The sequence below is a fragment of the Ovis aries genome, chromosome 7 (genome assembly GCF_016772045.2).
Source record: "Ovis aries strain OAR_USU_Benz2616 breed Rambouillet chromosome 7, ARS-UI_Ramb_v3.0, whole genome shotgun sequence".
Classification (NCBI taxonomy): Eukaryota; Metazoa; Chordata; class Mammalia; order Artiodactyla; family Bovidae; genus Ovis; species Ovis aries.
In genome coordinates, this window is record NC_056060.1 from 26562533 (window position 1) to 26586343 (window position 23811).

General features: G+C 39.8%; 2 protein-coding genes across 10 annotated transcripts in view; one reads left to right on the plus strand and one right to left on the minus strand.

Moving 5' to 3' along the window:
• Nucleotides 1-20443, plus strand: part of SLC12A6 (solute carrier family 12 member 6) — a 91246-nt gene extending 70803 nt beyond the window's left edge. For 5 of the 7 annotated variants that reach the window (XM_004010416.6, XM_012181134.4, XM_012181136.4 and 2 more), the window contains 18 exons: nt 232-473; nt 2609-2823; nt 3594-3752; nt 3929-4027; nt 4496-4553; nt 5084-5258; nt 5560-5678; nt 6979-7077; nt 9574-9693; nt 10616-10720; nt 11100-11268; nt 12729-12924; nt 13727-13896; nt 14734-14865; nt 15472-15579; nt 15776-15960; nt 16351-16484; nt 17390-20443. In XM_004010416.6, coding sequence (XP_004010465.2) covers nt 232-473; nt 2609-2823; nt 3594-3752; nt 3929-4027; nt 4496-4553; nt 5084-5258; nt 5560-5678; nt 6979-7077; nt 9574-9693; nt 10616-10720; nt 11100-11268; nt 12729-12924; nt 13727-13896; nt 14734-14865; nt 15472-15579; nt 15776-15960; nt 16351-16484; nt 17390-17481 — 2577 coding nt within the window. In that variant the 3' untranslated portion in view covers nt 17482-20443. Of the gene's footprint in view, nt 1-231; nt 474-2608; nt 2824-3593; nt 3753-3928; nt 4028-4495; nt 4554-5083; nt 5259-5559; nt 5679-6978; nt 7078-9573; nt 9694-10615; nt 10721-11099; nt 11269-12728; nt 12925-13726; nt 13897-14733; nt 14866-15471; nt 15580-15775; nt 15961-16350; nt 16485-16795 lie in introns of all 7 variants that reach the window. The other 2 variants (XM_060419035.1, XM_060419034.1) reach the window with 1 other exon arrangement.
• On the minus strand, nt 231-23793 carry EMC4 (ER membrane protein complex subunit 4). 3 transcript variants are annotated; one of them, XM_004010417.6, is made up of 5 exons: nt 23615-23793; nt 23182-23296; nt 21379-21532; nt 20894-21054; nt 231-20645 (listed from the first exon to the last, which is right to left on the minus strand). In XM_004010417.6, exons 1-5 carry the CDS (start codon nt 23698-23700, stop codon nt 20610-20612), a joined length of 552 nt encoding a protein of 183 aa, XP_004010466.1. In that variant the 5' UTR covers nt 23701-23793; the 3' UTR covers nt 231-20609. The 3 variants fall into 3 exon arrangements, with proteins under 3 accessions (XP_004010466.1, XP_042108162.1, XP_027827453.1); XM_042252228.2 differs by lacking the exon at nt 20894-21054; XM_027971652.3 differs by lacking the exon at nt 23615-23793 and having other exon boundaries at nt 23174-23296.
• Between the last annotated feature and the right edge of the window lie 18 nt (nt 23794-23811).

Sequence of the window (23811 nt, forward strand, 5' to 3'; positions counted from 1 at the left end):
TAATATATCCCTTGTTTTTCCATTTGGAAGTGTAAGTATTCACAATGGCATGTAGGCTAATCAATGATACCCTATTTTTGTAGGCATTTTAGATCGAAACAGGAATTAGGCTATGTCTCCAGTCACTTTGTGTCTCGGTTTTGCTTTCATTTGTGAAAGCAAATGCAAACAACAACGACAACCCTTTGGTTACTTTGAATGATATCATTCTCTCCTTTTTTGGCTTAACAGGTATATATCGTCCCTCGAGCTGCCATCTTTCATAGTGACGATGCACTCAAGGAGTCAGCAGCCATGCTAAATAACATGCGTGTCTATGGGACAGCCTTCTTGGTCCTCATGGTGTTGGTGGTATTCATCGGCGTACGCTATGTGAACAAGTTTGCCTCACTCTTTCTGGCCTGTGTCATTGTGTCCATCTTGGCCATCTATGCTGGAGCCATCAAGTCTTCGTTCGCCCCTCCACACTTCCCGTACGTGTCTCTCTGACTAGGCATCACTATTAGGTAGCCATTAACAGTATCTGGTGATGTGATCATTTCAAGGCAGAATTTCACAGTTTCACCGCAATTTCCCTCTTGGATAAGCCCAGTTAGATCTGTGCAGGAAGCCTCCGAGGAAACTCTGGGTGTCATCTTCCTTATGTCCCAAGCATAGAATTGCCAACTGTGGCCATCATTTGGATATAGATAATAGGTTTTTCAAAACCTCCTGATAATGATTATGTATATTTGAACTATTCATGAAGGGCTTTCAAACAACATAGTTACTGTCAGCAACCTTGATAGAATATTTAAATGTTAGATTCCTTTTATTAATGAAAAATCAAGAAAGTCAAGAAAACCTTAATTCCTACCTAAGTATTTACAATTGAATTTTTTATTTTGTTTTTAGTACAATAATGAACTCTCTAGTCACAAAATAAAGGGAAATAAATGTCACATTATTTGCATATATATCTGTTTCTATATAAATTATATGACATACATAAGTAGTACAGGTGCCTTAATGTATACTTTTTGAAGTAGAAATGGGTTTGTACAGATATGTGACTCAAAGGCTCACCTGTTTTCCGTTTGACTAGTGGCATAGGAATTAGCCAGCACTGAGTATTGCTTATAACCTTGTTATAGTGCCTGTCTTTGAAAAATCATCCAAATAATCCAGGGATCACACTCATCAGTCTTATGTTGATTTAATCTGATTACTGAAACACAGATTTTTCAAGATGAAAAAACAGGTCCAGAGAAATTAAATGACTTGCCCCAGAGTTAATGATTGGCAGAGCAAGAACACAAACCTTGTGGTTTGCTGACTCCCAGTCCAGCATTCCTTCTCCTGTGCAAAGTGCTGTCAGTAATGAGTCCATGATAAATTTTCAGTCTGCTCATCCAGGAGCTGTAAAGTAACTGGAGGTCCACTTGAGTCATAGAAATACTAAAGGCTATATTCTGGCTGTATCTTAACTTGGGAAATTCCATTTTCCTCAAGTTTTCCTTTGATGTGTCTCCTCTTTTTTGGTGGGCAAAATTCATGTGTGGTATTTTCTTTAAAATATTTCAGCAAAACAAGTCTAAAAACCTAGAGGAATGCATAAAACAAGACTGGGAAATGTTGGGAGTTGTTGAAGCTGAGTGACAGGCACATGATTTATCACATAAGTATGCTATCATTTTGAAGATTTCAAAAGTTGCTTTTTTTCCTCCTGAGAGTTATTTTAACTGTGGGTTTATTATTCCTTTATTTGTATTTATATCTTTGCTTTAAAGAAAAAAAATAAAATGAACAGTCTATATTTGTATTATCCTTAAATATCCTCACTCCAACTAGGTCTAGGCTTAAGTTCAAAAACAGTTTTCTATTAGGCTGTAGAGGGATGGCCTAATTATAGCCAAGCTGTCTTCCCTGAAACAGTATCCAGAAGATTTGACCTTTTTCTATATATTTTCAAAGGGGTTGTTATGAGCATAAGGCTTTTTCTTAGGCCAGAATGAAAGAGATGGATTTGTGTGTATGTGTGTGTGTAAGAAGAACAAAAGGACTCTTAAGATTTATTTTAGACCTTGCTGCTGCTGCTGCTGCTAAGTCACTTTAGTCGTGTCTGACTCTGTGCTACCCCTTAGATGGCAGCCCACCAGGCTCCCCCGTCCCTGGGATTCTCCAGGCAGGAGTACTGGAGTGGGTTGCCATTGCCTTCTCCGATTTTAGACCCAACAATTGGTTAATAACCTAGAAATTCTATAAGATGATTCAGCACAGCATCTTCAGACAGTTCCTGTATTTGAATTCTGTTACTACTACCCACCACCTGTGTGAGCTCAGGCAGACTACTTTTTCTCCCTAAATTTCAGTTCCTCCACAATGTAGAAATACTAGTATATATTTTGTGAGATGGCTGTAAGGGTTAGGTTGGCAGAAAATGTAAGATACCATTTACAGAGCTAGTCAGTACTAGTTCTTTTCCCACCCTAAGACAGTAAAAACTCTTCGAGATGAGATTTTTTTTTTCCTTTGCAAGCATATATATACTAACCTATTTCTAAACTATTTTCTTTTTTAAAATAGTTTTTCCTTGGCTTCAGTTTTCTTCCTGTTCTTTTTCACTTAGGGTCTGCATGCTGGGCAACCGCACCCTTTCATCAAGACATATTGATGTTTGCTCAAAGACCAAGGAAGTTAACAACATGACAGCACCGTCAAAGTTATGGGGCTTCTTCTGCAACTCAAGTCAGTTTTTCAATGCCACGTGTGATGAGTACTTTGTTCACAATAATGTCACTTCAATCCAGGGCATCCCTGGTTTGGCTAGCGGTGTCATTACAGGTGAGTTAGGAGGTCTGGGGACACGTTTCTTACTCTTCTTTTATCCATCAACACTCACTGCCACAGTGCCACTTCCCTTCTTAAATTCAGCATACAACTCAATTCAGCATCTTTCTGCTTTTCTGTTAATGAATTTATCCTTTTTCAGGACATCTTTGTAGCATTGTCTGCTAAAATTTACTGTTCTTGAAAGCAGAGCTGAACAACTGACTTTTAAACTTAATAAAGTATTCTGTGTGTTAACACATTGTAAAGTTGTCAGGTTTTCCAACAGTGACAGCTAGAATTACTTTAATGTCATCAAACCCACATGTGTTTTCCTGACTCATCTAAATTTTTGAAATTCTTTCCTTAAGTGATTTCTGTCTTAACTGTCTGGTCCACAAATTTCTTTGCATGTAAGCAAGTTAACACTAAGGTGTTAGCATTGATACCTTTTTTTTTTTTTTTTTCAATAAACTTTGTAAGGGCGTTCAGCTTAGTCTGGTTAACTTTTGCTAATTTGCATTGGTAAACGTAACTGTGTTTGTACATACCAAAGTATTTGTCAAACTACATTTGAACCAGATGGGAAAGGGCATCAGGTTTTTATTTTTGTGTACTTTACTATATGACGTGTATGTGCATATATCTGTGCTCTATAGAAGCAAATACACCCTTAAAAACCATATAAATGACAGATCTGATTTAGAACACTGTTGGCTAGAAAATTATCCAGTTGTGTCCTTTCCATACTGCTACTGCTTATACACCCTTTGTTCCCACTGCAGAGAATCTTTGGAGTAATTATCTACCAAAGGGAGAGATCATTGAGAAGCCCTCAGCCAAATCTTCTGATGTCTTAGGCAGCTTAAACCATGAGTATGTCCTTGTGGACATCACCACCTCTTTCACTCTTCTGGTGGGCATCTTCTTTCCCTCTGTCACAGGTAAGCACATGGGCTGCTGCCTGTTTTACAGGTGGTAGAAACGCGAAGGGATTTTTCTTAGGAGACAAAGCTATGTTCTCGGGATTCCTAGATTTTCCTCTAGTCTTTGATAGCAGTTCAAATATCAGTGTCCAGGAACTAAAGAACTTAACTTGTTCTTTTTTCCTTTCTTAAAGGCATCATGGCAGGATCAAACAGATCTGGGGATCTGAAAGATGCTCAGAAGTCCATTCCCATTGGCACCATCCTCGCCATCCTGACCACCTCCTTTGTCTGTATCCTTTTGATGGATCCAGTTTGAGTTTTAGTTATAGGAACAGCCATAGAACAAGGGTGCTCAGTATTTTTATCCTGGTAATAAAGATATCTGCTTTCCACCCCCTCACTTCACACCAGATAATCTACCTGTGAAAGTTGCTCCGTCGTGTCTGACTCTTTGTGACCTCATGGACTTAGTCCATGGAACTGTCCAGGCCAGAATACTGGAGTGGGTAGCCTTTCCCTTCTCCAGGGGATCTTCCCAACCCGGGGATCGAATCCAGATCTCCCACTTTGCAGGCGGATTCTTTACCAGCTAAGCCACAAGGGAAACCCAGATAATCTACCTACCTCATCTCTAAAACTCAAGAAAGAATTTATGAGATTAGTAAATTTAGCCACTCATTTTACTGATAGAAATATCCTGAGTGTTTATGTTCATCTTAGAGGGTGAATGGCAGTTTCCTTGACTCTCAGTGTCTTAGATTTAAGCAATGTTGTCCTTTTTGGTGCATGTATTGAAGGTGTTGTCCTCAGAGACAAGTGAGTAATTGATTTCTTTTACAGCCACCTATCTATCTTCCATTATGTCTGATCATCCCATACAGCACCAGGACAGTTATAAACTCAAAACCCACCTGAGATGTGTATCACAAGTAACAACAGAAAGTACATATATATAGGTCCCCACTAGAGAGGCCAGTGTGTTGTTATATATGATGCAACAAGTATTCTTCAATAAAGCAGTGGATTTGTCTGAATACTGAGGATTTTCCTGGACAATAAGAGCTGTTGGAAAACTAAGACTGAAAGTAAAAGGGCAAATAATAAAAATTTAAAATTTTTTAAAGTTTCTGTTTTCTCTATGAGACATAAGAGTGTCTGCTTGGCATTCTGAATAAAAGCTTGAAACTTACTTTCTTCATTTCTATCATACAGGCTACGGGTATTTTTCCTTTCTCATCTGTGAGCATAAAAAATTATAAATAGAAAAAATTGAGTGAATGTCTATCTAGCATTTTCATCCAAAGTTATTTCCAGGTTAAACGTCCCCACTCTGATTTCTCTCCCAGGTTTGGAGATGCTGTGAAAGGTAATCTGGTGGTAGGAACCTTATCTTGGCCGTCCCCATGGGTGATTGTTATTGGCTCCTTCTTCTCCACATGTGGGGCTGGGCTTCAGAGTCTCACAGGAGCACCGAGGCTGCTACAGGCTATAGCCAAGGATAACATCATACCGTTTCTGAGGGTGAGTGACCCGATTCTATGCCCTCTTCCTTTTTTCTCAGGTTTTAGGAGAAACTGATCTTCATAAGGTTAGAAATCATTGGGCTGTGTAATATGAAGATGGGTTTTAGCACAAGACTCTGTATAGCCCTCTAAATCTCTAGTATGAGTTTATATGTGAGTGGAATAAAGGTATTTAAAAGCTGCCACAGTTGTAATGCTGTTATCTTAAAGATTCTGAAACTATAGCATAGAGGAATAAGGGAGCATTGACTCAAACCTTTCCCACACTCATCTGTCTGATACTTCACTTCTATGTGCAGGTTTTTGGTCACAGCAAAGCCAATGGGGAACCTACCTGGGCTTTACTTCTAACTGCTGCCATTGCAGAACTGGGAATCCTTATTGCCTCCCTGGATCTCGTGGCTCCTATTCTTTCCATGTAAGAGCCAGTTATTCTCTTCATTTGTTGTTGCATATGTGATGTCTAGGTTCATGGGAATTCCCTAGCTGTCCAGTGGTTAGGACTCCATGCTTTCACTGCCAAGGGCACAGGTCCAATCCCTGGTCAGGGAACTGAAATCCTACAAGCTACACAGTGTAACTAGGAAGAAAAAAAAAAGATAGGTGCAGTGTGGTTCATCTATGTTTTTAAAAACGTAATAATGGTAAAATATGCAAGGAGTGCTAAATGTTAGCAGTTATGATTGTGAATTTTCTCCCAAGTTTTTTTTTCTATACTTTTCTGCAAAAAACAGATACTATGATAATTTGAGGGGGAAAACTTTCATTAAAGCTCAGCTTATTTTCTGGCCCTCTAGGTTATTTTCAGTATGCTGAGGATAAGCATAAGATGACTAAGACACAACCTTAGAGAACTGATGGTAGATAAAGAAACCAGTGATCCTTGTCTAGTGTGATGAATACTGTGGTCAGGGTGAACACTGCATACTCTATGAGCTCTACAGTGGTCCACCTAACTGGACTGAGAATCAGGAAGGGTTTTCTGGAGGAAGTGATGCTTATATCATGAAGTGAAGGGGTGAAGGAGATTCCAGGCAGGGAATGTGTGTGAAGGAATTGAGAGATGAAATAGTACAGTGCTTTCAGAGAAGTGAAAGTCTGGCTTTGAGAGTGGAAGGTGCGGGTAGGGTAAGTGCAGAGCAGGGAGTAAGCAGAAGTGGATCACAGAGGACCTGGAACTTTTCCTCAAAGTAGTGTATAATCCTTTGAGGACAAAATGGTCATATTTCTATTTCATAATGATGAATTCTGTATAAAAGATAGGTTAGGAGGAGGCCAAAATTGAGCCGGAAGTTGGAAGTTTCCAATGCCAGTTAGAAGCATATATAACTAATCCAACAAAGAACAAATGAGAGCCTGAATATGCTGAGAGAAGTAGAGGTGGAAAGGAGAGGGGAAAAGTTTAGAGTTCTGTAAAGAGGGGGAATCCGTAGGACTTGATAAGTGAATTTGGAACAAGGTTGAGTAGTGAAGAGGAAACTGAGTATTATCCCAAGAGTAACTGGATAAAAAGTGGTAGTGTCTTTCACTTGAGTGAGAACTTAGAAGGTTGAGCAAGTTTGTGGGGAGGTGAAGTTTTTCTACAGTCTATTCTTAATCAAAGGCTAGTGGGCTAGAACGAAGGCTTAAATACAGCAAAGCTCTCTAGTTATGTAAAATAATCCTTGAAGAATCATTTTACAATAATAACCATCCCTCATGCTTTCTTATCCTGCCAGGTTTTTTCTCATGTGTTACCTCTTTGTGAATCTGGCGTGTGCCTTGCAAACGTTGCTTCGAACACCCAACTGGAGGCCCCGGTTCCGCTACTACCACTGGTTAGTCTGCTTTTCTTCTTCTTCCCCATATTTGGAGAGAACTCATCACTGAACTCGAAAACTAGGAGATTCTGAACTCTCAATCCAGTTTTTTTCTCTTGGCCATCTGTTTCATACTGTCTCTTTTAGCTTCCTGTGTTCACATGAATTTCCACCATCCTACTGTGTTTTTTTAGTACATAGTTCATTTCTTCTTTGCTGGATTAATTAATTAAGTTTAATACATGGTTTTATAATAGCTTATAATACTCAATTGAGAATGAAGGTCAAAACTACGAAATAAATATTTCCAGGCTGCTGTGTTCCTCAGTTTAAAACAACCTACCTTTTGCTTATCGGATTGCCTGTTTACATCTTGGCTGAGCCCTGAGCTTCATTCCTTTCCATTTATCCTCTTATCTTCATCAGTTTTCCTCAGTGTTCATTCTCAGATTCTCTTCCTTATGACAGTTTTATTTAATTAAAGAGTATGAGCTGTGTCTCTGGTGGCTCGGTGGTAAAGAATCCATCTGCCAGTGCAGAGGACCATGGGTTCGATCCCTGGTGTGGGACGATCCCATATGCTGCGGAGCCACTAGGCCCACGCACCACAGCTTTTGAGCCTGTGCTCTAGAGCCCACATCCGGCAACTAGTAAAGCCTGAGCGCCCCAGAGCCTGTGATCCGCAACAAGAGAAACTACTGCAATGAGGAGCCTCTGCACAACAGAGAAAAAGCCCCGTGCATCAGTGAAGACCCAGCGCAACCAAAAATAAATAGATAAATAAATAAAATTATTTTTTTAAAAAAGAGAAGAAGAACACATTCAAGTAAGTATTTTTTTTTAAAAGATCATGAGCCTATGGCATCGATGACCTGAGTTCAAGTTTAGCTCTACTATTTCCTAGCTTTGTAGCTTTCATCAAAGCACATAACCACATAGAATTTCATTTTATTCATTAATAAAATGGTACTAATCATATTAACTATCTCACAGGATTGTTTTGAGATAATCTAAAGTGCTTAACACAGTGCCTGGTACGTAGTAAAGCTCTTAATGAGATGTTGCTACTGCTGTTGCTGTTGTGTTCACATCTCAGTCCTTAAAGGAACTATCACATTTTTAGCTACCATCCCATTTCTTTTCTTTCATAGCTAGAAGTTCTTTAATATGTCCTGTTATATACTTGTTTGTACATTCCTCTTTGCTGACTTTTTCCTTGATCCCTTTCTAGCTTCACTTACCACGGGTGGGTAGTGATGTGACCTTTATCTGGCACAATTTTAGATCATCAACTGATCTTAATACCATTAATCCTCATTCTAGATTTAATGTTAGTTAAACGTTCATTATGAACGTTCTTTTGTGTATTACCAGTTGTTTTGGGTTTTTTTTCCTCTTTCTCTTTATACCCTATATTTTCATCCATTGGATCTAAACTTCTCCAGATTAACAACTGCTCTGTTTGGTCTATGAAATTTATCATACAACTTAGTTCATTCTTTACACAGTACAACTTCAGTAAATGTAGTTGTCTATCTAATTTATTTAATCAAAACAAGAATTTCATTATTTTCTTCCAAGTTCCCTATGTAAAGTAAGGAAACTAATGGCAGATTTTTTTCAGTGGGTTCTGCAGGTATGCTAATAAATTTCATAAAGTTTTTAGAAATATTCACATGAAATGCTTTTTTCCCTAAAGGTTATAGAGTTGTTACTAATTCTGACTACATGTCTCATCCCTGTTTTGCCATGTAGGTATTAATTGTCCTCATAACTGCAGATGACTTTTGTAGCATCCTGGTTCATTTATGTATTATTCCAGCAATAGGAAACATCAGCACTAAGGAGCTTCCCTGTGGCTCAAACAGTAAAGAATCTGCCTGCAATGTGGGAGACGTGGTTTCAGTCCCTGGGTTGGGAGGATCTCCTGGAGAAGGGAATGACAACCCGCTCCAGTATTCTTCCCTGAAGAATCCCATGGACAGAGGAGTCTGGTGGGCTACAGACCATGAGGTTGCAGAGTTGGACACAACTGAGCGACTAACACTTTCACTTTCTTTTCAGGGATGCTTTGGGGCTCAGTGCAGATCTGCTGATTGTTCCCAATCCATGATAAGATAACTATAAAAACTAAGAAAAAAGGACTTACTTGGTGATCCAGTGGTTTAGACTATGTGTTTCCACTGCAGGGGGAATGAGGTCAATCCCTGGTTGGGGAAATGAAAGTCCTGCATGCCTCATGGCACAGTGCCCCCCCTCGCCCCCCTGCCACACACACAGGAAAATATGTTTAGAAACTTTTATACAAATTTGACATTGGCACGGCATCCAAACATATAACATTTTTTTTCTAGTAATTCAATTTTACTGCATTTTACAGAGGTTCTGTCTACAACATATTGGAGTTTTAAAAAATAATTTTTCACCAGTTTAAAGAAGCACCTCTGTCACAGGCTTCTCTTATAGCTGCTTAGAGAAAACATTTTTTATTTGTTTTTGTCTTTAATTTTCTAGGGCACTCTCTTTCATGGGAATGAGTATCTGTCTGGCGCTGATGTTCATTTCTTCCTGGTATTATGCCATTGTAGCTATGGTAATAGCTGGTATGATCTACAAATACATCGAGTACCAAGGGTGAGTCTGTCGATACAATCTTGATTGATGCTAAAATTATGGAAACTGGCTAGTTTGGTTAGAGCCATATCAGTGAAAGTTACATTAGGGATCCAGATAACTTCATTCATCTGTACCTAAATTTTGATCATAAGGGGAAACTATTGAGAAAATATGGTTCAATGAAAAAATAAAAAGAGGTACTGAAATAATAATGATTCAGTTCAGTTCAGACTCTCAGTCGTGTCTGACTCTTTGCGACCCCATGGATCACAGCATGCCAGGCCTCCGTGTCCATCACCAACTCCTGGAGTTTACCCAAACTCATGTCCATCGAGTCGATGATGCCATCCAGCCATCTCATCCTCTGTCATCCCCTTCTCTTCCTGCCCCCAGTCCCTCCCAGCATCAGAGTCTTTTCCAATAATGATTAGTATTAAACAAATATAAATATTCTTGCTTATCTCTTCAGGCAAGGAATTGTGTCTGAGATGGAAAAGAAATCAGTCCTGAATAACTTTGTAACAACTTCGTTAACAGCTTGCCCAAATTAGGAATAAATAACACTCTGATTTAGATTACATTGAGTTTTGCTTTCTCTGCATTATTTTTGAAATAATTTGAACTTTGGATCTGTAGTAATTTCCTAATCCAAATTGCTGTTGAGCATTCTAGCTTTTCAACAGTTACATCGCAGGACAAGTGAGTGACCCTCTCAGCCTTTGTTCTGAACTGTCGTACAGTGCAGTGTGTTGATGGAGGATAGTGTTGATCTGCCTACAGTGGGTTCATTGTGTTAGTAGTGAGCATCATATAAATAGCTAATGCAAGTTTTAATCTACTTTGTGTGTATGTTACTTTTAAATAAAGTAAACTTTAGTTTTTGAAATTGTACTTGCTAGATTTTAAGTCTGTCTCTGCTCTTTTCACCTCTTTCTCTCAGAGCTGAGAAAGAATGGGGTGATGGTATCCGCGGGCTGTCCCTCAGTGCAGCCCGATTTGCTTTGCTTAGGCTGGAGGAAGGACCGCCACACACTAAAAACTGGAGGTAAAAAAAAATCAACAGAATTGGCACACAGAATTGTGTACTTCATTGATTACAGCATAAGGAAATCATGTGACCCAAGGAATTCGTGTAATGAACCTGTTCTGACTGATTCTAAATCCTTGATCTCTGTGACCTTTCAGTTATATGATACATGATCTAGACTTCTACCCTTTTCATTCTTCCTTCAAGACTGATCAACTTGAGATAATACTGGGAAAATTCAGAATGACTATATAGCCTCATCATTTTCTCTGATCTCATCCTCTGTCAAAGTATATGTTTTATTCAGTTCTCCTAAATTAAAGAGTAGGATTGTCATTCTGTCCTCAGACCCAAAGTATTTTCTCATCCTGCCATCCCCCTGCCAACCTCTTTGCAGGCCTCAGCTGCTTGTATTGCTGAAACTAGATGAAGACCTACATGTCAAGCATCCTCGTCTCCTCACCTTTGCTTCACAGCTTAAGGCAGGAAAGGGTCTCACAATTGTGGGCTCTGTCATCGTTGGGAACTTCCTGGAGAATTATGGTGAAGCTTTAGCTGCTGAGCAGGTAACAATCAAGGCTTAATGACCTAGTAGAATTTAATTTAGCTTATGGTTTTGTGCAGCTGAATCGTAAGACCTCAGATTTCTAAGTTGATCCCTTTCCTGAGCAACCTAAGAGGTGTCCTTCTTGTGCTGACTTGTATGGTCATATTCTCCAAATAATAAGGTGAACCAGAAGATAATAATTTATTCTTCCCATTTAAAACTTTCTAAATTATAAGATTATCAAGGCTAAGCACTATTTCCAAATAGACTCCAGACATTGGCTCAGCCCTGAGAGAAGTCACATAAATAAATCATCCCTTGAACCATGGTGATAATTCCGCTCAGTCTAGTTGTGACACCAAGGAGCAATGAGGACATTTTCTTCCTCTTTACTAATCTTAATACATGGTAGCAGAACCAGGATTCTTTTGCCAAGTCTGATTAGTTTTTGGGAATTAAAGTTCTTCCTGAAGAAGAAAGTAGTTACCATTCTAATATTTATTATAAGCAATAGATGGAACTACCCTGGGGAAATTTCAGTTGCATTTTAAAAATTTTACTGAGGGACTTCCCTGGTGGTCAAGTAGCTTAGACCCCGTGCTTCCAATGCAGAGGGGCAGGTTTCAATCCCTGGTCTTTGAACTAGACCCACATGCCACAACTAGAGAAGTCTGAGTGCCGCAGTGAAAATTTAGCAGCACAGCGTAAATAAACAAGTAAATGTAATTTTTTTTAATTTACTAGATTTCATTTTGGAATGAAATGAAATATTTAGCTTTGAAACACTAAAACTAGAAGTGCTGAAGAAACATTAGTCCAGAATGATCATAAAATAAATAAAAAGCACAGTATTAGAAATCAAGAGACACTAATGAATCTAGATACACCCTGACTTAATCTGTGCCTTTGGGAAAATCATCCATTTTCCATATCATTATTCCCTTCACCATTCCACCAAGAGAGTGAAGTAAAAGAAATACAAGTGTCATTAATAATCACCATTAAAATATCAAAAGGAATGTGGAAATAGAAACAAAAAATAAAACATACCTGAGGAAATTCTGAAGTGAAACTGAATCATCATATTGAATTTCTAGTAATATGAGTCAGAGCAAGACTGACACTGAGGAAGGAAGACTATGCTCACACTAACCCTGGGCCATTAAGGGATACTGAATAGTCGCTTTGCGAAGATCCCTGTTCTTAATTTGTTTGGTATGTTAGAAGGAAAAGCAGAGGGGAGGGAAATGTAGAGGATCTCCATGTAGACAACTATCTGTGTATGTAGTAAGCACCTAAAAAGTGAAAAGGCAAAGGATAATAAAATTTCATTGGGATAAATTAAACTTTTTTAATTGTTCTGTATAAGATATGATCTTATACAGAGTTTGGAAAGGAATATAATATGGAGAAGAAGTAAGAAGTTAGAAGACTCAGGATAAAGTAATCCAGTTTTGAGGTTCTGGCTCTCTCTTTCAGACCATAAAGCATCTGATGGAGGCAGAGAAGGTGAAAGGATTCTCCCAGCTGGTGGTGGCCGCCAAACTGAGGGAGGGCATTTCCCACCTCATCCAGTCATGTGGCCTTGGGGGCATGAAGCACAACACAGTGGTGATGGGATGGCCAAACGGCTGGCGCCAGAGTGAAGATGCTCGAGCTTGGAAGACTTTTATTGGTACAAACCACTTCTTGTACTATCTTGAGGGCCCAAATAGAGGATATGCTCTGACCCCATGCTCTAGCCTTGTACAGCAGAAATTCTGTCGTTGCTGAAACATAACCTTATAAGGGCACCTAAATAACTGTTGGGCTTCCCTGGAGGCACAGTGGTAAAGAATCCACCTGCCGATGCAGGAGATGCAAGAGACTCAGGTTCAGTCCTTGGGTTGGGAAGACCCCTGGAGGAAAAAAAGGCAACTTACTCCAGTATTCTTGCCTGGAAAATTCCATGAACAAAGGATCCTGGTGGGCTACTGTCTGTGGGGTCAAAAAGAGTCAGACATGACTGAGTGAGCAGACGAGCGCAAGTAACTATTAGTAGTAATAACTGATTCTACTCACCTCCTCCAGCCTCACATAATGTTCATCAGTTGTTTATCTTGCCAAGTCTTATGTTAGGAATTATCTCTGAAACTCATATTTCCATGTGTGATCTCCCACATTGGCATTCTCACAGGAGTTGGAGGAAGTGTTCTTCAACATCAGAATCTCCCAAATTCACATACCCACCCCCCTTAGAAATATAGTAATCAGAATACACCCAGTGATGTAAATCATAGGTCTCAGTCTAATTCTGTTAGCTATTCAGATTTTTATTAATGAATTTTGTTACTTGATTTGGTATAACCTACTGTGTAAGCAGGACACCCTACGCAAAGGACTGTAAAGGGGCATTACTCTTTCTTTGCGGACATGGTAGGAACCAAGGCAAGCCTGAGGATTCATCTCTGCTTATCCCATCTCTATTTTTCCTCTAGGCACAGTTCGAGTGACAACTGCTGCCCATCTGGCCCTGCTGGTGGCCAAAAACATCTCCTTCTTTCCCAGCAATGTGGAGCAGTTTTCTGAGGGCAACATTGATGTGTGGTGGATTGTACATGATGGGGGGATGCTCATGCTATTACCATTCCTACTGAAACAACATAAGGTATTTTGACACCTTTTTTAAAAAAGTCTGTCTCCCTCAACTTCTGTCCTGGTTGGTTCACTAGACAGTTTTTTTCTTTCATTCTGTAGTGTTGGGGCTTAGAAATGTTGGAGATTATTCTTGGCCTTCCATAATCCCAGATTCAACCTTATGAGAAATAGTTTTCTTTGTAGTTGATATCTAACCATCTCCAAGAGAAATTCAGCAAGTTTATTAAGCCCTTGCGAAAAAACATTAACAAGTGAACATGTCCTGTTTAAAAAAAAAAAAAAAAGAGCAAAGTGCTGAAAACCTAAGAGGTATGTGTGTCTTACTCATCCTTTGGTGAGACTGAAGTAAATAGTAAAATAGTAAATATAGCCAGTGTCTGTCTTGGCTTGGCCCACATCTCCCTTGAGGTATTTTTTTCTGTTCTTTCTGTTCCTTCCTTAATGAACTTTTTTTTTGCCACAGGGAAAAAATAAATAAACAGTATATTCTGCACGGTATCGTTAGTATGCTGTCTGACTAAGTTCAGTTCAGTTCAGTCGCTCAGTCGTGTCTGACTCTGCGACCCCATGAATTGCAGCACGCCAGGCCTCCCTGTCCATCACCAACTCCTGGAGTTCACTATTAATGTATCACATTCTGTCTTTTCCATTTTGCCAGTTTTTTTCTTATTTAAACTATTTAATGTGTTCATAGTCAAACTTTTGCCCAAGTACAATAATATAGCAAGAAGCTAGGAACAAATACCTTGATACTGTTCAAGGTTGTTTTAGGCAAAAATGCCATTTGAGTAACTCTTTTTATGCTTCCTTGCATTTAATTTCCCATGTATATATGGTACTTTCTCAGGTGTGGCGAAAATGCAGCATACGGATCTTCACAGTAGCCCAGCTAGAAGACAACAGTATTCAGATGAAGAAGGACCTGGCCACCTTCTTGTATCACCTTCGCATTGAGGCAGAGGTGGAAGTGGTAGAGATGGTGAGAAAACTGAGTTTGAGATCAGAGAAGCTACTACCCTTCTCCCATGTCCCACCCTGTCATTCTAGAATCTCTTCTAGTCTGGGAATTTCTTCAGTTGCAAATGTGGATTAATCCCTTAGTTCCAACAAAACTCTAGTATATTGATCTAGATAAGTATAGCACAAATGTGGTGTGTATTTGGTGGTGGTTTTAAGTTTTGCTTTCTTGTTTATTATAGTCCTATTTCTGCCAGATTCTTGTCTTCTTAATACAGTTTTATTAAGTTTCTATTCATATATTCATGCTAAAGTCACACATAGCTTTTTTTAATTTAATAACCTGGCAGTATTAAACTAACAGGATTTTGTGTTTTGTGTTTCAAGGAAACACATATGTAATGGTTAGATTGTGGGAGAGACTCAGAGCTCTGGATCTGATCTACAGGCCACAGCATTGTTTCATGTAGCTCAATGACTAAACAAAAACTGACACCTGGGTTGGTACTGTGATAGTTGGTCTGGCTTAATTTAGTGGGTGGAAACGAAAGTGCGTGTTTCTTGCTCCTTTGTGCTTACTGCTCATCCCTGAAGCTCATTGTGCCTATCTGTGTGGTGTGTATGGCAGCACGACAGTGACATATCCGCCTACACTTACGAGCGCACCCTGATGATGGAGCAGAGGTCACAGATGCTGCGGCACATGCGCCTGTCCAAGACGGAGCGAGACCGAGAGGTGAGGCTGTGCGCCGGCCTCAGCCTGGCTGGGGGGGCCTTTCACCGGAAGGGAGGATGCACTCTTCTCACAGCATGACAGATTCTTCCTTACTCGCTTTATTAGTTACTGCACAGTAGCCACATCTTAAAATGATTAAAGACGATGCATGAGAGAAAACAGGTATAGTATCATAGTTGTGTTGGGCCTCCCCCAGGCACAGCTGGTGAAAGATCGGAACTCAATGCTACGACTGACCAGCATTGGCTCTGACGAGGATGACGAGACAGAGACTTATCAGGAGAAGGTGCACATGACGTGGACGAAAGACAAGTATATGGCGTCTCGGGGACAAAAGGCCAAGTCAATGGAAGGGTTCCAGGACCTGCTTAACATGCGTCCGTAAGTTTCCAACTCAGACCTAACGTAGTAGCCCTGCTAGTGCCACAGATGCAACTTTGCCTGGGTACACAGGATGGACTCTAGTCTTCATTTCACCCCAGATCCAGCCATCTTTCTGTTGTTTGCCTATGCATACCAGCCACCAATTAATATTGTACACAAACCATCTTTTCTTCCTGCCCATACTGTGTTCCTGGTATAAAACAAACAAACACAGAATGAGAAAACCCATGATGTCGATATTATAAGGCAGTCATTTGTTCATTATGTTACTCATACTCTAAGCAAAAAACCTCCAATATCTCAGGTTGTTTAGAGTTGACGATGTACCTTAGTTTTCTCTCTGCCGTAACCTACTTCTGTTTCTAACCCCTTACCCTCCCCTTGCAGGGACCAGTCCAATGTGAGGCGGATGCATACAGCAGTCAAGCTCAATGAGGTTATAGTTAACAAGTCCCATGAAGCAAAGCTGGTTTTGTTGAATATGCCAGGGCCTCCCCGAAACCCTGAGGGTGATGAAAACTGTATCCTTTCTGAGCACAGAATTGCTGGTAGGGAAAATCTAAATGTGTTTTAGATGAGACACTGAGTAACTATAAAGGTCACTGTCTATGACTTCCCCTCTTGAGAAGAGAAGACTGTTAAAAGTCTCAAGCAAGGACCCTTACTAAGAAGTGGTACTAGGCTTCTTTGGGGGAGCTGGGTGTAATGTTCTCTCTGAACCCTAGACAGATTTTTTAGGTGGTATATATGCACTATGACTTCTAATGTTCAGTATATAGAACCATTTCTGATCATCCTAGAGATGGAACACCATATCCTTTCCCCTTTCCAGGCTCTTCCCACTTCACAAAGTCTGTCTTGGATGAAGTTAAAGGGGAATTTCCTCTAACTGAGAGGAAAAGACAAGGGTTCATCCTCTGAAATAGCAAAGACTGGACCATTTTACAAGTACCATTAAGGAAAAGAGGTGAAAAGAAAACAAAGAGTAAGTCATCTGTATTTCAGTGAAACATAGGAAAAAGAAGTGGCAGGGAAAAAATGTAGCTCGAGGAGCTGCACTTGGAAATTACTTGGATTCTCTCTTGGAATCTTACAAGCTACCCTGTTGTGGCTTTTTCTCCCTTTTGGCTTATTTACTGTGTACTAATAACACATTACTTGTGGGTTCTCCCATTTAAAAATAACCAAAAAAAAATCTAACAAGTGGGAAAGAATTTTGCATTAATATTATTTATGCCAAGAGACTAGATCCCCAGATTACTTCACAGAACTGAATTGAATCCAGAGTTCAGACGTCTCTAGTTCTGACTATATAATAGTTAAGCCTGTTGATTTTTCAGCTTTGTAGTCAGATAAACTCAGATTATCATGATGCCAGGTTGTAAGAATGCTCTTTTCCTACTTGTCTCCTTGACAATTTCTGAAGACATGGAGTTCCTAGAAGTACTCACTGAAGGACTAGAGCGAGTCCTTCTTGTCCGAGGTGGTGGCAGTGAAGTGATCACCATTTATTCATAATCTACTCCTGAATGACTCTGCTCGGCCTCACCTTCTGAAAAGGATTCTATCCTCCGTGGAAGTGCCGGCTCTTCATTACCACTCCCATCAACTAGAGACCTGTATTCTGTATACATCACGCTGAACTCTTAATGAGCTGAGCCTCAAGTCCTTGTGCAAGAAAGTACAAACCGATCTGTTCTTCGCTACCATATGACCTGCTGTCCTTAAAGAAGTAGATCTTCCCTCAACATCAGAACAATGCTCAAGGCCTACAAGCCATGCCTGTACCAGAATGAAGGCAACTTAGGATGAACAAACTAAACCAATAAAATAAATTGGTAAAAGAGATGCTAGAAATTCAACTGAAGTCAAAAGGCAAATACACAAGTACACATCTAACATTAAAGATGAGTCTCAGAAGTCATGATTCAATGATGACACCATGGGGGTGACAGCCAGAGACAGCCTCATCATACTACGGAATTCATGGCCAAGTACATCGGGATCTTACATCTTGGTGTAGGTAACTGTGGCAGGCCAAGATGAAAATTTTCGTCAGTGCATCCACTGCTCTCCGGGACTCTTAATTTTATATTAGGGTACTAATATGTAAAAACTGAAACGCGAAGCTGCAGCCTCTCCTTCCTCCGAAACAAGGTTCCCCCCAGATATGTTTAGGGACACATACTATATTATATATTTCGGCTGTTTTTCAAAACCCATTCTGTGGTTAAGATTGTTATATAGGCACTGTTACCATGGAAATTGTTTTTTAGAAGGTTGAGTAAAAATTCTTTCAGGTTCTTTTCAAATGGACAAACTAAGGGAACTCCAAAAGGTATCTATCAAGATCTGGATAAATACAGTCTGTAGTTACCTGTGTGATATGGGCAAAATACATAAGCTATTATCCAGGAAATATAGATGATAATGCATATTGACCAACAGATACTCCTTTCCTTCTCCCTTTTATGTCCTCTGGGTTACAGGCACAGATCAAAAATCATAGTAACAAACGCTAGGAAGACTGTCAAAAATCCTTCCCTAAACCTTTGGACTATCCTTCAACAGGGGAATCCAGCAGTGGAATTTGAGGTTTAGAGCCATACTCCTTCCATAGTGCCAAAGTTACTGAGCTGCTGCTATTCTTCTTACCTGCTTCACTGAAGTGGTGTATAACTGGCAATGGCCTGATTCAAGAAACTTCTTTAAGAAACCTGTGGACTTATTCCCAAAGCCATAGTGAAGACTTGAGGCATGCGCCTCAGTGCTCAAAGTATGAGCTTTTTTTTTTTTTTCCCAATTCCTTATTCTGACTGCAGAAGCTTGGATCTGAACTAAAAAATTATCCAAATTAAGTCTTTTGCTATTTGTTTTGTTTTCAGAAAGCTCAAAATGTGTCAAGAAAATACTTGTGCAAACTTCACTAATTTGCTAAGTTAATGATCACAAAACATCGACGTTCAAGCATAGGGAAGCTACCCTGTGTGGCTGAGTGGTAATTTATGTGAAGTCTTCATTTATTTTACAGGATAGGGTATTTCAAGAAACTCTCTTGCCTGTGTTCATGGCTGCTTTTGAAATTTATTTTATGAATGATAAATAGTGCCACTCTTTGATTACCAGTAGGATATGGAGCAAGCTGCTTTGCTCCATAGTCTGCAGACTGTGCTTACCCTTATGGACAGAGGAGAAAAACCCTTCAATACGACTTAAGAAATTTGAGTCATTTTGATTTATTCCCTTTCCTCTTCTTTAAATGTCCAAGTTTAGTCAGGTAGCAATATTGTTTTGTTCTTGTTTTTTCCTGCTGCTTTCTGCAGAGGGTAGAAGCATTGTTTACAACTTCCATTGCAACACTCCATTGCTAAGTTGAGTTCAGCAGTAGCAGAACAAGTCTCCGAGGACCCAAGCTATTAATGACCCATGCTCTAAAGTCAGCTTGCCCAAGAATTCCTTTTTATTTACACACACCCTCTGGCCAAAGTGATACATGTATATGTATTTTTTTCCATATAGAAAAAACGTGGGCAGAAAATAAGGTTAGTTTTTAGAAGAGCTTTCTGTGGCTGGAGCTCTGTAAGAATCCTTTAAAGGGATAATGGAATTAGTGGCTGCTAATATAGCCCCTACTGTGCCCCTAAAACAATCACTGTTACATGGGGAAGTGGTTCTTGGGCCAGATTTAAACTCATCTCTGTCTAGAGCATTTCATGTCTACATGTCACTTATGTTTGCAAAGCGTCTTGTCTCTTAATCACTGCAAATAAAGCAATACTGAAAATTTGACAAGAGAATGCATATTATGGAAGGGGGCTATGTGTTTTAAGCAGGAAGAAAAAGGAAAGACATCTTCCTGCTTTTTGAATGAGATCCAGCTTTTAAGTCTTAGCTATGACTTTACCAGGGCAGGTTATGACAATATTCATTTTCTAATTGCTGGCCCTCTGCATTGCATAGCTATCTTAAAACTGAAGTTTGAATCGCAGCATCTGTTTGACAGGTTCCCAGTTCCTCTCGGGGGGAAGATCACCACTTTATATCTTCCGTTGCCTCAGATTCCTGTTGCCCCAGCAGTCCTGCCAATCCTTACTCCCCCAAACGTGTTAAAAATCCATTTTTGTGGATATTAAAGTAGTTATTACACTGTAAGCATTTTATGCGCTTTTTTGGTCTGGTTTATTTTTCTTTTCATCATGTATGATCTGAATTCACATCTTCCACAAGTATCTCCAACAGAATTTTTATGTCCCAGCTTGTGTTAAATAGAAGTGAAATATTAAGGAGAATAGATATAAGGAAAACTTGTGCAACTTTTTTTTTAGTATTGTTCTCAGCCATTTAATTTATTAAAAGGAGATGCTGCTATGGTTCTTGATTTAACAGCAACCATTCTTTTGTTTACATAGTCATGGTTTTATTTGTTGTTTTGCTCTATACTGGAAACATAAATAAAGTTTTCTACCTTATTTTCAGTCAAGAGTTGTGGTATAGTTTTTGTGTGTTTGTAGTGAAACAGTCTTTCACTATGGAGAAAAGAGCTTTTGGTTCTTTTCAGCAGGAGATAATGTTAAGGGTTAATAAGCTGAGAAGGAGCCACTGGGCATAAAGAATCCAGATATATAGGTACCAGGTGTTTCTTAAGTTCACAAAAGCAGTCCTCCTCCACTGAACTCCATCCTCTGAGAAACGAAAAAGTAAATAGGTTAATGGTGGATGAGTGTTGAAATACCTTCCTGAATTGACTACTTACTACTTTCATCACAAGCTCTATTTTACTTTATCTTTTAAGAATAACAACTCTCAAATTCCTAATGGATCTTATTTAAGAAATGAGCTCTAATACCAACTGTGATCCCCCACCATCAAATGGGTCAGCTATTTACTGTACATTAGAGCTGCTCCAAATTTAACTTTCCTTTTGCCTTACCTCAGGGGGTTCAATGAAGGCTAACCAATCTGATGCATGTGTAGGCAACAGTCCCATTGATTGGCACTTATAAACAGCCAATGCCAAACCCATAAGGTTGCCAATGAGATACACCAAACCCTGAAGAAACTTCTGGCTTGAACTTTCTAGCATCTTGAAAGCTGTTGGGGTAACAGAAAGTGTCAAAAACCAAAACAACTTTTTCTTCAGTATGAATCAGGCCATATATTAATATAAATAATACAAACAGCTCCATACTAAGACAGCCAATAGAACCATTAAAGGTGAACAAAAACCCACAAGCACCATTTTCCCCTCATGCCACCACCACTGCCATCACCACCCTGCAGCAGCTAGCCAAGAGCAAGCTCTGCCAAAGATTTACAGTGGGTTTTGCCAAAGAATTTGCCTCTGATTCTTAAAGCTTAGTTAGGGTGGATTATTATTTCAAGAATACTTACTGGCAAGAAAAAAAGAATACTTACTGGCTGAAATGGCCATAAGTGCCTGAATGGGTCGCCAAGCCATCATGCACACCATCATAGTAGGGAAGATGGAGATGGTATTGCCTGCCATGTACATGATGAAGAGGTTCATAGGAATCTGTTTTAGGGGACCCAAGGCAATGTCCCAGCAGCGCTACAACAAACACAGGTTTAACCACTGATTACTATCCTTAGTCCCACATTTATCATATCACTGACCTTAAAGTCAAATGAACACAATTCCCAGTTCTGTGCTTCTGAGCTAACTCCTCAATTCCACCACCTCTACCATTCTCTCACTTTGCCAAAGGAACCTTGCTCATCTACTAAAGATAAGGCATCCTCACTATTTTATGTTTTTCCCTATGGGTTTTCCAGATACCATTTCCCCCCCATGACTTTAGGTAAAGAAAGGACTTCCCTACTTTTGTTCTTATACTTCTGCACCTATCATTGTCCCATCTACAATTGAAGAACTAGATAAAATCCACATAATGGTAGATCAGCACACCTCATTTACTAACAGGACAGACAAATCAAGATATGTAAGATGTGAATGACATTATTAACACAACTGACATACAACACTGCACCTAACAGATAAAGAATTTACATGCTTTTCAAACACAGATGGGACATCTACAAAAACTGACAACTGAGCCATGGAGAACATGTCAGTAACTCTCAAATCATACAAAGCATATTATTTGATTATAATGTAATTGAGCTAGAAATCAGTAACAAAAAGATAACTAGAAATTTTTTCTTATGCCTTAGAATGAACAAATGTGCTCTAAATGATCCACTAATCAAAGCAGAACTGTCAGTGGAAAATACAAATATTAACTGATAAAAATACCATATATTAAAACTGTAAGACCCAGAGCTTTGAGCAATTTACACCTTTAAATACATATTAGAAGACTAAAAGTAATATCTAAGCATCTATTTCAAGAAATCAGATGAATAATAGAGACACAAGGAAATGGAAAGGAAGGAAATCAAAATGAGAGCAGAAACTAATGAAATTTGCTCTACATCAAGAAAGCCAAAGGGGCTTTTTGAAAAGCAGTATTAAGGCTGAGAGGAAAAAAGTGCCAGGCACTGTTGCAGGCACTTGGGAGACAAACATCTTGCTCTCACAGAGCTTGCAACAGTGAAAAGAGACAGTAAAATGTATGAATGATATGGATAAATATAAGAAAATAAGACAGGGAGTGCCATGAGGGTAGACTTCACTACAAAAGTAACATCTGAGAAACATAAAGGAGATGAGACAGCAAATCATAAAGGGATCTGGGGGAAAAGGGAAGAACAAGTACAAAAAGCCTGAAATAGGTTGCCTGGCATATTTAAGCAGCAGCAAGGAGGTCATTCTGGGGACAGGAGTGAACAAAAGGGAAAGAGGTAGGAGACGGAGTGACTTAGACCAGGATGATAGAGTAAAGCAATAAGAAATAAGATTTTCAATCTATTTGAACCAACAGACTACTCTGACAGACTGGATGAGTGGTATAAGGGTACCAGAGTAGAAAAAGGACTTCAACTGGAATGCGCTGCCCCAATTGATAATTTTCAACCTACTTTATTATACCTTATGTTCAACCGTCTTTTATTTTTCCAATTAGCACTTTTGGAGCTGATACGGTCAACTAATGTAACACTTATCTCAAGCAGTTTAGCTACCAAATATTCGGGATAAGGGCCATCTTCAGTAAGATATCCATATGCTGCCTGGAAGAGGAGGTAGGTGAGTAGCTCAGAACTGGCCCAAGGACTATGGTTACATCTATACCTCTGTACCTTCTCCACTAGGATCCGGTCTGTCTCTTGAACGCTGGTATCAGGCACTTGCTTGTCCAAGTAACCAACTGGGTACAGCGAGTCTCCCTGGCCACCGCCCCGGTCACTTCGGCCCCTACAGACCAAACCAAAAAAAACTAAGGCTGTAGCCTCCCACACTTCGTATCCCACATTTCCTGTTCTCATCATAGGAATAAAGATCCTCAGATGCATCTACCTATATTAGACCAAGCCCTCCCGTGGTTCGTCAGATCCTGGCCTACAGGGAAGGATGAAATAAGCATCCTTTGGACACAGAAACCTCCAGGCAGAGAAGCCATCAGCTCCCCAGGAGTCGTCTTTTTAGAGAGTTGTGCCTGAGGGCTCAGGTCCTGTTCCTCTGGGGTAGTCCTACAGTGAAAGCTCTGATATCGAGCTTTGCCCAGCACTTCACCTGCTGCCTCCTCCAGGTCCGCTCAGCTCAATCGCCCACTTGAAGCGCCGGCCTCGGTTAGCCACCAAGCTCCCTTGGGCAGTCATGGCAGCAGCCGCCTACAAATGCGGCAAAGCTCTGGACCAAAGCGTAGCTGGATCCCAAACCCAAATACCTCGGCGACTTCCTGGGCTCACTCTGTAAGTCCATTTCCGGCG